Source organism: Heliconius melpomene, chromosome 8 (genome assembly GCF_056956725.1).
Source record: "Heliconius melpomene rosina isolate 202511_hmr_F chromosome 8, ASM5695672v1, whole genome shotgun sequence".
In the NCBI taxonomy this organism is placed as follows: Eukaryota; Metazoa; Arthropoda; class Insecta; order Lepidoptera; family Nymphalidae; genus Heliconius; species Heliconius melpomene.
In genome coordinates, this window is record NC_140396.1 from 9,718,174 (window position 1) to 9,731,825 (window position 13,652).

At 35.9% G+C, this 13,652-nt stretch overlaps 1 protein-coding gene across 2 annotated transcripts; it reads left to right on the plus strand.

The window, feature by feature from the left end:
• The first annotated feature begins 195 nt into the window (after nucleotides 1-195).
• On the plus strand, nucleotides 196-13,528 carry mRRF2 (mitochondrial ribosome recycling factor 2). 2 transcript variants are annotated; one of them, XM_085189239.1, is made up of 13 exons: nucleotides 196-390; nucleotides 541-669; nucleotides 1,142-1,279; nucleotides 2,064-2,252; nucleotides 2,822-3,333; nucleotides 3,658-3,747; nucleotides 8,782-8,971; nucleotides 9,316-9,471; nucleotides 9,743-9,965; nucleotides 10,435-10,552; nucleotides 11,575-11,670; nucleotides 12,079-12,225; nucleotides 12,794-13,528. In XM_085189239.1, the coding sequence occupies exons 1-13, from the start codon at nucleotides 249-251 to the stop codon at nucleotides 12,953-12,955; spliced, it is 2,292 nt and encodes a 763-aa protein (XP_085045365.1). In that variant the 5' UTR covers nucleotides 196-248; the 3' UTR covers nucleotides 12,956-13,528. The 2 variants fall into 2 exon arrangements, with proteins under 2 accessions (XP_085045365.1, XP_085045366.1); XM_085189240.1 differs by lacking the exon at nucleotides 196-390 and having other exon boundaries at nucleotides 611-719.
• Nucleotides 13,529-13,652: the final 124 nt, after the last annotated feature.

Sequence of the window (13,652 nt, forward strand, 5' to 3'; positions counted from 1 at the left end):
TATATAACTTAATCAAAATCAGCAAAATAATATTGATAATTCAAACATTAAATATTAAGATTAAAAACTTTAATGATAATGACATAGTATAATAGAAGTAAAAAATATTAAGGACGAGTTAAGAAGTACAGAAAGACGTTCAGTATATTTAATGATAATGTTTAAATTTCTGATTTGTTATTAACCTGTCAAAATTTGAAATATTTATTTATGTGAGTGACGTTTTGTTGACATTTGTAAATAGTGATATGAAGAGTTTTTGTATCGTGAATTATTACAGAAAAATTATAAAAAATGTGCAGATACGGAAATATTGCAGTTCGGAAAACATCCAGGAAAAAAATATTAACAAAATTCGCAATATCGGTATTTTAGCTCACATAGATGCAGGTTAGGTTATACTTATATCACATCTAATGCTAATTAATTTATCGTGGTATAACTAAATTACATTTAAAATAAAATCAAATAATTACACATTGCATACAGATCGGTATTAATGTATTCATTCTAACCTAATACGGTATTTTTTATTATTAGGCAAAACCACAACCACAGAGCGTATGCTCTTTTACTCTGGTACAATTAGATCTATGGGTGAAGTACATCATGGAAACACTGTTACCGACTATATGGAGCAAGAGCGCCAGAGAGGAATTACCATCACATGTATGTTGTTTTAGAAAATATGCTACACAAGCAACATAATATTTTTTATGGTAAATTATAATAGATGATATAAATATATCAGCAATATGGAAAAAAAATTAAGACTCCATTTCTTATGCACTGCCCGATTTTTAAGACATTGTGTGTGTTGAGTGATAAAAATTGACATTGCATTGCACATTACCAGAGTGAGGAAATAATTTACTGCCCTGAGTGGTGAGTGCACCACTGTGCCCCTAGGGCCAGTGGCGTAGCGAGCTTAACTCACGCCCGGGGCAAAATATTTTTACAGCACCCCCCCAGCTGAACACAATATCATTTTATATGTATGTTTAAATAGTTTTGCGGACTATTTGGTGCCACTCTATGAGCGGCGCCTGGGGGCATGATGACCCCCCTTTGCCCCCTCAATGTGCCTCTGCCTAGGGCCCTTAATATTAATAACTAACATTTATATATATTTTTAATATAGCTGCAGCAGTATCATTTCCTTGGAGTGGTCACCAAATAAATCTTATTGATACCCCAGGACATATAGATTTTACAATGGAAGTTGAACAAAGTCTCTCAGTATTGGATGGAGCTGTTGTGGTTTTGGATGGATCTGCTGGTATTATGTTTTTATATAGTAATATTGAGTGTCATGTTTTGTGGTGTAGGAAGAGAAAACCTAGTGACTTTCCTTTTGTGCTTTACTTTTTGTTCTTAAATATACTCCCTAGTTTAGCTAATATTTTAGAAATGCCAGAATGAAATTTGTATTCATATATTCATATACAATATTGTTACATTGGTTGTCAGTAAAAATTTTATTTCGAAGAATGTTATTATTTGAGCGATTTATAATTAAACAGAAAAATGTTCCTCTAATTTGACCATACCATCCATCCATCAACATTTCACAGTCTGCTGCTGGACTTAGGCCTCCCCTAATGCTAGCCACTCTAATGCTAGTCCGGTCCTGTGTCCTTTGAATACAGTGAATTCCCGCTGTCTTCTTTATATTGTATTGCTTTTGCCGAGACATGGTCGCAATTCAAGGACCTTTCTTCCACATTGGTTGTCAAACTAACAATATGGCCTACACATTGCCTGCATGAAAGAGCAAAAAGTGAGAAGTGGATTACAGCTTACAGAGTTTTTCTAGTGTAGCCCACTTGATACTGAAGAGTATGTAGGAACAAGTCTTTGCAACTCAAAGCCATGCCTCTGAGAAATTGTCCAAATACTCATTGACAATGATTAAGCCATACAATTCTTCAAGTTATGTCAATATTCTTATAAGAATGTCTTGCTTAATTGTCTAAGAGTTAATATTATTATGTTTCTATATATTTTTTGCTAGTGTATAAAAACACTTATGTATAAACTCAAAAGTTAACATAATTAAACAGGTGTAGAAGCCCAAACACTCACAGTATGGCGTCAAGCAAACAACTACAAAGTTCCTCGTCTTATTTATCTTAATAAAATGGACCGCAATGACGCTGATGCTGTGGCTTGTGCTAGGTCTGTTGAAGACAAATTGCAAGTCACACCCCTCATGTTACATAAAACTTTAGTACATGAGGATAGATTGATAGGTATGTGTATAAGTTATTTGAAATCTAATTTTTGTATGCACATATTTATGACTTGAACCAATATAAATTGTGCTGTCCCAACATACATAGTTATGAATATTATATATAGTATAGCAGTAAGTTAATATAGTTTTCAAGTTTTCTTAAATTCTCTAAGATTTCACGTAACTTTTTTAAATTTTTTTTATGAGAATTACATAAACATAGTAAAAATTTTAAAAAAATCAGCTTCACTTACGCTTACCAGGTAGGATAGACAGAGGGAACTTAGTGATACACCACTCCGTTCCCCACTTTCCGCCGAATTCAAGAAGCATTGAGGCGTGCTGACTGGCGGAACTCAACGCTACGCTTTGCCTCGACACCAGAGCGAAGAAATGGAAATATAAATTTAAGAAAATATTTCATATGTTCTGGTGTTGATCGAATCCACGACCACTCACGTTTACACTTTGTTCCCCTGCGCTATGTCTGGCCTCTAGTATACCATATATTATAGTAAAAATATGACTTTAGTACGTTAATAAACAAAATAAGTTACAATACTTAACTTCACTTATGTATTACAGGACTTATCGACCTTATAACATTAGAGGAAGTGATCTGGACTCAAGGTCGAGGACAGAACTACATACGCCGTCAACTAACAGAAAAATCCCATGGTAAACTATGGGAATCTTCCATGGAAGCCCATAGAAATATTATAGACACACTATCTTCTTTAGACGATAGTCTGGCTGACATAATAATAGAGAAAGAATCTTTAGACAATATGGACAGGAGTGAAATTGAAAATGCAATAAGAAGGTGTACTATAGAAATGAAAGCTTTTCCCATTTTATGTGGTAGTTCTTACAAAAATATTGGTGTTCAGACTTTAATTGATGCTGTGATCTCTTTTCTTCCATCTCCTGTAGAAGGGAGTAAGTTATATAAATGTTTTCAAAGTGATTTAGCAGCCAAAGTGTTTAAAGTGCAACATGATGATCAGAGAGGCGTGCTAACTTTCTTAAGGCTGTATAGTGGGGAAATAAATAAGGGACAGAAGATTTATAATTTGGCTAAGGAGAAGAGTGAACAGGTTTTTATATAATTTTTTTTAACTTTAAATTAGGTTTAATTTGGGTAAGAAAAGTTTTATTAATTTTCATAAAATAAGCAGCATTTGTAGGATTTTGTAAATTAATCGTAGCTGTTTTTTAAATAAAATATAAAATATATTTTAATTAAAAAACAACTATCTTTACGTAAAGTCAGTTCTTTTAAAGCTGTTTAATTACAATTAACATAAATACATATATACTTAGACCATTAAGGTGACATTTCACTTTTTATAGTCAAAGTCAAAATTGCTTGAATTTTAAATAAAATTGTAGTTTATGTTGGAGATATTAAAACCTTTTAGACAGGATTGCTGTATGTGGCTCTGGCGGACGAGTATCGCCCTGTGGAAAAAGTGACAAAAGGTGATATCGCTGTTGTTAGTGGACTCAAGGCAAGTAACCCTTATTACTAACTTTTTCTTTTTTGGTACTTTACACCAGATAAAAAACACTATTTCATTAAATTTTTTGGTACCTAGATTTGGTAACATAAAGTACATCAAATGAAATAAAGAAACATGCATGTGTATACATCCTTTTTGATAATAATAGTACAAGTTTTACATAACAATAAAACTTGTATTATTGTGGAGAGACGATGCACAGCATCTGTGAGAGGGCGCTGTATACTTCCCTTTGATTATCCAATGATTTTCACTTCCGGTTGCTGTTTTCGACCAATCAGCGATTCGCCGGAAGTCACGTGGTCCCAGGTGGTAGGGCGCCGGAACGTATAAAAGGCGACACTACGCTTCTTACCTCATAGCAGATTCTCACCAGGAGCCTTAAAATGATGCTGTGCATCGTCTCTCCACAATAATACAAGTTTTATTGTTATGTAAAACTTGTACTATTATTTGGGATGTGACGATGCACAGCATCTGTGAGAGACGTGTTTATAACTCCTGGTGACCACGCACGACGCTATGTGATCTAAATCAGAATGATTGTATAAATTGATTCTGATACCTTCAGATAAATTGATCTGTAAAACCACAAAAAACATGAGTAACATTGTTTTATTTATAAGCAATTTGAAAAACCAAGAATTGTAAATTGCTTAATTTTCTAATTCAATTGATAATCGCTCTGCCGGAAGCAGAGCCAAAATAATCTAACTTCAATTATTAGATTTACTTATAATCTGCATACAAACAAATTTTAGAAGATGTTTTGCAACTCGCTGATAAGCATGAGTATGAAAGGAAGCTTTCATAACCGTCTAAATAATAAAGCTAGACGTGCTCACTTTTGATATTGATTTACTAACCTTTTTATATAAGTATCGATTATTATTCATGAAGCGCTTGCGTAGCCTCCCCTCTAAATTACACAACAAAATTGTTACCTTTTGTAGCCTGTTTCCGGTGGTCTAGCTAGTTTCTTAATGTAGAATCTAGCACAACATTTTTCTTAGGATGACACCACCGTCTCAGACTCGACAGAGCGTAATTTTCAACAGGTCTCACCTGTTTCACCGAAATATTTCTAAACGAAATATGATGTTAGAAGTACGAGCAGGATCGAAATGCCAATGAAAATGTCGTCCGGTCTATTGGAAACTATCTCCGGCTCAGACCAACCAACTCCATACTTCCTTTAACATCTATAATAAATTTATAGTAAGCAGAGACGCGTTCTAGAGTAGGTACCACGCCTCGCCAAGCGTAATGTAGGACGTCCTCCCGCGAGATGGGGCGACGATATTCGCAAAGGCGGCGGCGGGCAACGGCTGGATGAACGGCTGAAGAGCTGAAGATCGAGCTCAGTGGCGTGCCATTGGACCGGCCTATGTCCAGCAGTGGACGAGGACCGGCTGATGATGATGATGAAGTAGTTTCTAGAGTTAACTTTACCTTGTAATTGATGACATTAGTACCATATATTAATAACACTAGAGCATTTAATAGAATGCTCTACCAAATACTATGTACTTAGCCCAGTAATATGTTCCAATTTTTTTTTTTTTCCATTTAGAGTTAAACTGGTCAAACCTTTGAACGCCTTTGTAAAATTTAATACTTGAGTCCATCATCACCCACTTTGAGTATTATAACTTCATAAAAGCATCAATGACCTGATGGCTCACCCGAACCGCAACCAGACCGACAATTCATGATATGAATATCCTATCTGCTACTTAGGTACGGTTTTGAAGAAAACTGGACTTGACATACGACGCGCTAGACAATTTGAGTTTATAAGCTCATTAGTTTTTCAGCCAAAATTTAGGCCGACTAATGATTATATCATTCTTCGAAGTGTAATAAAGTTATAAGTAATTGATACTACTATAGATTTACATATAAAGTTATCAATTTTATAATCGCTTCTTAGCTGTATTTTAGAACTACAATAATTCACTCTCTGAAATTCGCTTTTAGTTTACAGTGTCAAAATTTATACCATTTAAATACAGATGTACTCAATTTAAACGTCCGATTTCCCCGGACTTAATGATGTCGTAGACATCCAACATGCTCTCCGCCATATTGGAGTTGCGACTGCGTGTACACCTCGCTAGCCAGGTTCAGTTTATGCAAAACTCATGGCAATACGCAGCGGAATACCTACGTTACGCACGTGGATATCGCCCAAGGTATATATATATAGACATCATATAACAAGACTTGACAGTAATAATTGGCACAACTACCTTCACACAGCCCTCATGTTTTCATTAGCTTTTCCCAGCTTTGGAACCAAATCAAGCCAAAGCTCTGGAATCATACTTTATGGTATCCAACAACTTAGTAATAAAAGGTTGTCTGTAATTCTCGCATTTCATATCTGACCACTTCAGTAATAAAAGGTCCTAATACAATACAATTCACTGCTTGACAGGCCCAACTGGAGACTTTAATTTGGTCTTGACTTGTCTTCTGAATTATTTAACCGCTTTTTTTTCCACTTTCTCCTGCTTCTTACTCTAAATAGAAGGAAATGTTTCTATTTAGATGCAAATTTTACTTCTTCCAAATATTAACCTATGTGTTGCCTCCGCATTTTCTAGCTGGATGCTTGATTATAGATTTCTTCCACTACATCAGCTTCAATTCTGATGGTGACTGGGATGCACAACAGGGATACACAGTTTCTATTATACAGTACGTCAGGTATTAAGTACTTTTGCCGAGGTACTCACGGGGATGTGCACTCACTGGCACGAAGATAATACCAAATTAGCCAAAGAAACCTTCGGTGACTTTTTATAATACTTATGTGGACTTTAGTTTTAGACATATTGCTTCTTTATATCCATTACTTAACAATCCATATATCATTTATAAACCATTCGTTATCTATTAGAAAATTTCCTATTGGTTTGCTTTATCAGTTGTCGAACGTGAGTCGAACTATTTTCTATCCTTGCTTTCTCGAACCGCTTGAAAATTCTTATTGGATAAAGTTAGAGATGATATGGAGAATGCTCATTATTAAGTAGAAAAGAGTTTTCAAAGCCCCAAACCATCTACACCCGTCTCCGATATACCCAGAGGCAGGCTCCGTATTTCTCAACACAATGTATACAGAAAGATACTGTTACATTTAAATAAAGTTATTAACAATCATGCAAGACTCTTGTGCTAAGTTCTGGGCTTGTGTTACCAGTCGCCGGATTCTCACTCGCGGAAAGGCCAGAATATTGGTATGCACTCATTACTTGACAATTGCTAATGTATAATTAAATGTATACTAGATTTTTATGCTTAACGCATGCTTCTCAATTTTTTTTTTTTTTTTTTGATGCTTGTACGGTTGACGAAGGTCTAACTGCTTCAAATAATCTTGGAAAAGGATTATTGGTGGCATGGAGGTAAATGGCTAGATGCATTCCCGCGATTAAACCGGGAAGGGCCTACGGAGCCCAAACCATCAGCCACTGCCTCCGATACGCTCAGAGGCAGCCTCCTTATAACTGCCCCCCTCCCGTACAATTGAGAGCATTTCTAATTAAAATAGTACCGAGCTTCTTTAAATTCTATTGTACGGATAAATGCACTTTAAATAATTGGGCATACCTTATGTCAAGTAATAGCCCGAGTCCCCCTTAAGGCAACTAAGATAAGGTGACTGGCTAGAATCTTTGCCGAAGAGGCCATACAGAAGATCTCGTGATTGCTAAATACTATGGAGCCCATTGCTAAATGTTATGACTTTCATAGTGATGGCAGTAACTACGAATAAACAGCAAATCCACAATTCCTTTATCGTCACTCCTCTAGGATTGAGAAAATGAACCTCCGATATTCCGTGTTTGAAACACTTTTCCTGCCAGAAGGCTTTGAAATTGTCTTCGAATCCTTATGTCTAATTCTTCTGAGTATTCGTTAACTTGCTTAGGATACGCTCCTAGCGAATACAGCATTTCAATAAATTTAGTAATTATCCTTAAATAAAAAAAAAGATTATCTAAAAATAGACAGACTTTATATATATCGGAGTATAAGGTGATTGGGACCAGAGCTTGTTCCGATCCCATTTCTGATTGTCGGTGTCACGTCATAGTGACAGGCAACGCCATCTGGTTTTGACAACTGGCAATTATTAAATATATATATGATGAGAATAGAATCTGTTATATATTTGATAACTCGTTCAGGATACGCTCCTAACGAATTTATCGCATTTAAACGAAGGTAGTATATTACTAGATAATATACAACTAAGTAAACTCGGTGAAAACCGATTTATTTAGTAAACTCCGTTTACATCGCATGATATTATGCCGAGAACGTCTCGTCTCGTCTCGTCTCGTAAGAGCGTTAAACAAGCGACGAGTCCTCTTGCTTTTTTGCAATGCCCGTTAGCTGAATAAAATTGGGCCATAACTGTTGAAAATCTGAGACATATACCTACACTTTATTCTAGGTTATAACACAGTCGTGTTCGGTGAAGCTCAGAATCCACTACTGTATTGGTATATATGATACCAAGCAATAGAACAGAATTACATGCATGTAGATACTTGTTAAACAAGAGGTTCAAATGACTCACCCGTTGTCCATTTTTTACCTTTGATTTTCACAAAAACAAATTCTCTGATGAGGATGAACATCTTTGCTGGAGGCCTTCCCAGGAGTAGGCCCGATATAGAAATCCGATTCACGATGTGAAGAAATTCCACCTCCAACACTACACTTACCACAGCACTTTCACTTTTAAACAATGTTACTCTGATGGGAAATAACGACGCTATGAGGTAAGAAGCGTAGTGTCGCCTTTTATACGTTCCGGCGCCCTACCACCTGGGACCACGTGACTTCCGGCGAATCGCTGATTGGTCGAAAACAGCAACCGGAAGTGAAAATCATTGGATAATCAAAGGGAAGTATACAGCGCCCTGTCACAGATGCTGTGCATCGTCACATCCCAAATAATAAAACATTTTTCTTTCTCTAAAGTAATAAAAATCTCGTTTTCAGGCAACAATGTCAGGAGATCTCATAACGCTAAACCAATCAGCAGCAAAGCGAGCCAATGAACAACTAACCTCTCTCCTCAAGGACCCAAATCTTCGCGAGGACCTGATGCTGCCCAGCGCTCGCCAGAGGCTGCAAACCCTGGATACAGAACCCACGGTCAATGAAATTGCTGATGTTTTATTGGGAATAGGTGAGTTAAGCTGATTAGGCTTTTTTTTATCTTCATGCTGAATTCCATATATAGAAGGGTAGGCAGAGAGACCTAGTGTAGTAACTTAGCACTCCATTCCTCATAATTCTGATTACATTTTCATATTAAATTAAAATTATAGTTAAGAAAATGAAAATATGAATGAATTTAATTGTCTCTTCAAAAGAACCGATACAAGCGTATCGGGACTAGGATTACCTTCAGAATTGGTGATTTATTTTTCTTTAGGCTCCTATTTGTTTCCCTAAGTTATTCTACATTGATAGTTTATGGTTTTTGTCTAATTGAATACCTACTAACAGTATATAACTTACATCCCCCAGGTAACACGATACCGGAGCCAGTGTTCCTTTGTTCTATCGAACCACCCAGTGCAGCGTATCAAAGTGCCCTGGAGACAGCCCTGGCGGAATTGCAACGGGAAGATCCAAGTTTGAGGGTCACCACTGATGATGATACTGGTCAGATGGTGTTGGCTGGTAAGTTTTTGTAATACGGTTTTTCCAGAATAGCAGCATAGGCGGAGGGAACTAAGTGTTATGATTTTCCATTTCCCACTTTTCGCCCAATTTACTAGATATTGCATTGCAGCGAGTTGAAGGGCGACGATTTTGAGATCAATTACCACTCAGAAGAATGAGCTATTACCATTTTCTCTCTGGTAATAAAACAAAGAGCGGTGTTGAGTTCTGCTGACACGCGGTGTCACAAAAATTGGACGGCGTGAAAATATATTAAATATATTTTCAGGTATGGGAGAACTTCACCTTGAAATAATAAAAGAACGGATAATCCGCGAATATAAAATTGACGTAGACTTGGGTCCAGCTCAGATATCCTACAAGGAGACGCTGATAGGCACTTCCAAACAGACCCTGGCCGTAGACAGGAAGATAGGAAACGCTAAGCAAGTGGCTAAAGTGATTATGTCCGCTAAAACGCTTAAAGGAATCAGTCAGGATAAAGTGCTGAGGTTGGTGTTGTTTTGGGTTATTTTTTGCGTTTTAGTTTAGATGGGGAAAATAGAGTGAATACGAGTATACTGATATAGTAATGAAACTTTCATTTAGAAATATTGTGCAGTAGCATACCTGTGACTGACTATCTAACTGGTAAAACGGTGGTTGTCGGTTTAATTCTCACTCTGTGGGAATAAATTGTTTTTATTTTTTTGCTTCGGTAAGATAATTGGCGTTATTTAGTTCTTCCACTCAACTTACAATGTATTTGCTTACTACCTGAATTTTTTTAAATTAAAAATTTTTTTACACGTATAGAAAAATGTTATTTCTCTAACCCGAATGCAAAATAAGGCAAAGTATTGGCGTTAATATTTTTGTTTCGAATTTCAATCTGAAAGGACCCTTCATTAATTCTATGACTGGGGACTGTTATTCTTATTTATGTACTTCTCAATTTACAAAAATATAATTAACTTCCAGGTTCGACAAGACAGCAGAAAGCGCAGCTAATTTAGCACACATACACCCGCGGTACCTGTCCGCCATACAACAAGGCCTCGCCACTGCTTTACTACACGGACCTAAACTTGGTTGCCCTGTAAGTATTTATTAGTTTTTAAAGCTTCTCGCTGGTTCTCGAATAGAGCAGGGTAAGTATAGGGAACCTAATGTTAAGAAACTCCGTACTATCGTTCTATCAGATCAAGGAAATGTAAATAATTTATTCCCCAATCGACAATCGAACCTACTGCCGTCGCGCTTTGAGTCAGACGTTGAGATGAATCAGCAATTTTCATAGATACTATAGGTTCCAAACTCCAATCGAACTATCATCTTAAAGCACTTGCAATATTAAAACAAACTATAAAATCAGCTCTGCCGCGTTCGCAATATAAAAAGTAAAACAAGTGGGCGGACGTTGAACCTGCCTGACTAGTATACAGGCGTCCCTCGTATAACACGGTACTTGGACAACACGGTTTCGATATTACACGGTCCAAGAATTGAGACTAATATAAAACGGTTTCGATATTACACGATACAAGAAATTATATTAGTATAACACGATTTTGAAAAATATGCATTTTAAATTTGAACTTTTTTTTCGTTCATCAAGCTGTTTCTACTTGTTTTATACTATGTAATTGTTATTATTAGTCTTTGAATATATTTTATTGTTGTATTTTTTAATTTTTGTATTTCATTATAAAATTGAATTTAATTTATTTTTCTTAATACAAACTTCAAGGTAACTTCCTTTTTCATTTATGTAGTATTTGGAACGAAATTTCAGCTATCATAAAATTTTACAACTTAAGATTTGATTTCGATATAACACGGTACGCATTGCCTTTATTTGTATGATTTCAAAGTTTCGTATAACACGGTTTCGATATAACACAGTGTACAGTATGGTATACCTGGTTTCGTATAACACGGTTTCGATATAGCACGGTACGAATTAACCGTGTTATACGAGGGATGCCTGTACTATAGCTATTTTCTATATTCATAGTATTCTATTTTATGGAATGCTACTATGGGGTAATGCTACAAATATAACTCCAATATTCAATATAAAATTAAAGAAAATTATATTAAAGACTATATGTTTTTCAGTTAGTAGACGTACAAGTAACTCTCCACTGGTTCGAAGTCGGCCGAGGTACATCCGAGTCCGTGGTCGCTGCTACCGTGTCACAGTGTCTTAGAAAGGTAACTGTGGGTTCCTATTGTAGCTTTATACATTCTGACCTTATTAGTAGGATAGATGTTAACATTCCCATATGTCCAGAGATATTTGCTTTAATTGAGGATCGAATCCACAAAAACAAAACAAAAGTCAAACAATTTTAAACTATAGTGCTCAGCTTATTAAAAAATCATTAATGAAATTATATTTTTTTTGTTCTTAGCTATCTAGTTATGTGGCATAACTCCACGCCACTCTCTATTTTATTTAACCAGGGAGGAAATGAAAATAACTCATTCCAACACGTGCGAATCGAACACAAACCACGTGCTGTGCCACTATGCCACGACGGCCGCAATTATATGAAGAAAAAATTTTATAAAATAATATATTTTCATATAAGTAATAATAATAAGGTATTCTTCGTATAGATATTCGCGGAGGCGGATTCAGTGCTGTTAGAACCACTGATGTCCCTGGAACTGGTGGTCCCAGAGTCATATTCGTCTCGTCTCCTAACTGACTTGGCGAGACGACGTGCCGACATACAACATATACATCTTAGAAATAAGAATAAGGTACTGGAATGGGTGAATCTCGCACATAGCAGGGAAGGCACAGGAAATCTGGGAGCATAGTGTTTAAACACTCCGTTTCCCATTAAGATTTTTCGTTGTCCACTTTCCGCTAAATTCTTGAGGTATTGGGTTTTGAGTGTCGGGATTCAATGCTGCGCTTTGCTTCGTTACCAGAGCAAAAATGTTAAATATTTCACTACCCTAAGTTAGAATCGATCCCACAACCGTCGCCCTTACAGTCGCACGTTTGTGCCCCTGTGCTGGTGTATAGATATTATAATTATAAATAGAATACTTGTTGAATATTTCTCTCGATAATATATTCACACTCTTTTCCACAAAGCACGGTAGGCAGAGAGAATCTAGATTGTGTTGAATGTGGAATTCAACGCATCGCTTTGTCAACCATAGCGTTGTTTTTCTCATAGAGAATGAAATAAGATTGGGGATTGAACTCACAACTATTTTGCATTCACTATAAGACGGGTTCTGCACTGCACCATTGTGATGTCAGGATAGTAATTTTGATACAAATCAAGATTTAATGAAATAATTTCTCTTCCTTCAGGTAATAGAGTGCCTAGCGCCATTATCCGAGCTCCTTGGTTACTCTTCCACAGTGAGGTCTCTGACCTCAGGCCTCGCGACCTTCTCCATGGAGTTCCATTCCAACAGACAGATGTCCCCCCACGATGAGGAGAAAGCTATTAGAAATGTGACTGGATTCTAATTTCTTTTTTTTAGATAACGCTAAATACGAAATTAAAAAATAACAATAAGGTCAATGTGATATGAAATATATTGATCCTATATTTCTTATTCTGAGATTTACTTGGAGTAAAACTAAAAAAAAATATAAATTTACATTTTAGTACTAATTTCTATTTTCTTAATATCAGTGTATGAATTTGTTCATATTGTTCATATGTACAAAAAAACCTTCGTTCGTATATTTTGGAAATATAACGAAAACTACCAAGTCTATACTGTAGAGAGTATTAATTTTATACTGATAGTGTAAATATGTTACAAGATTGTATATGAATGAATAGAAACAGTTACTCTAATTCCGTTTCATTAATAAATTCCATTCCAATAGACAAGAATTACCACATAACAAAACGGATTTTAAATACATGCAGTTTTGAGTGGTGTATGGAGTTGGATATACAATTATTTTGATACAATGGCTAAACAAGGTTTTTAAAACCTTTTAAACATTGAATTATTGAATGTAAATAACATACTCAATTTTAGGTAAATAACTTATTTGTAAATTGTGTACAAATAAATTAGTTGACCATATGCATTTTGTTTTTTTTGGCTACTTGACTTTCTTCTCACTGCAACGTGAGGTCGAAAAGACCTCACGTTGCAGTAAAAGAATAGAACATCTTACATTAAAGGTAGCTTACAAACTGCAGTTC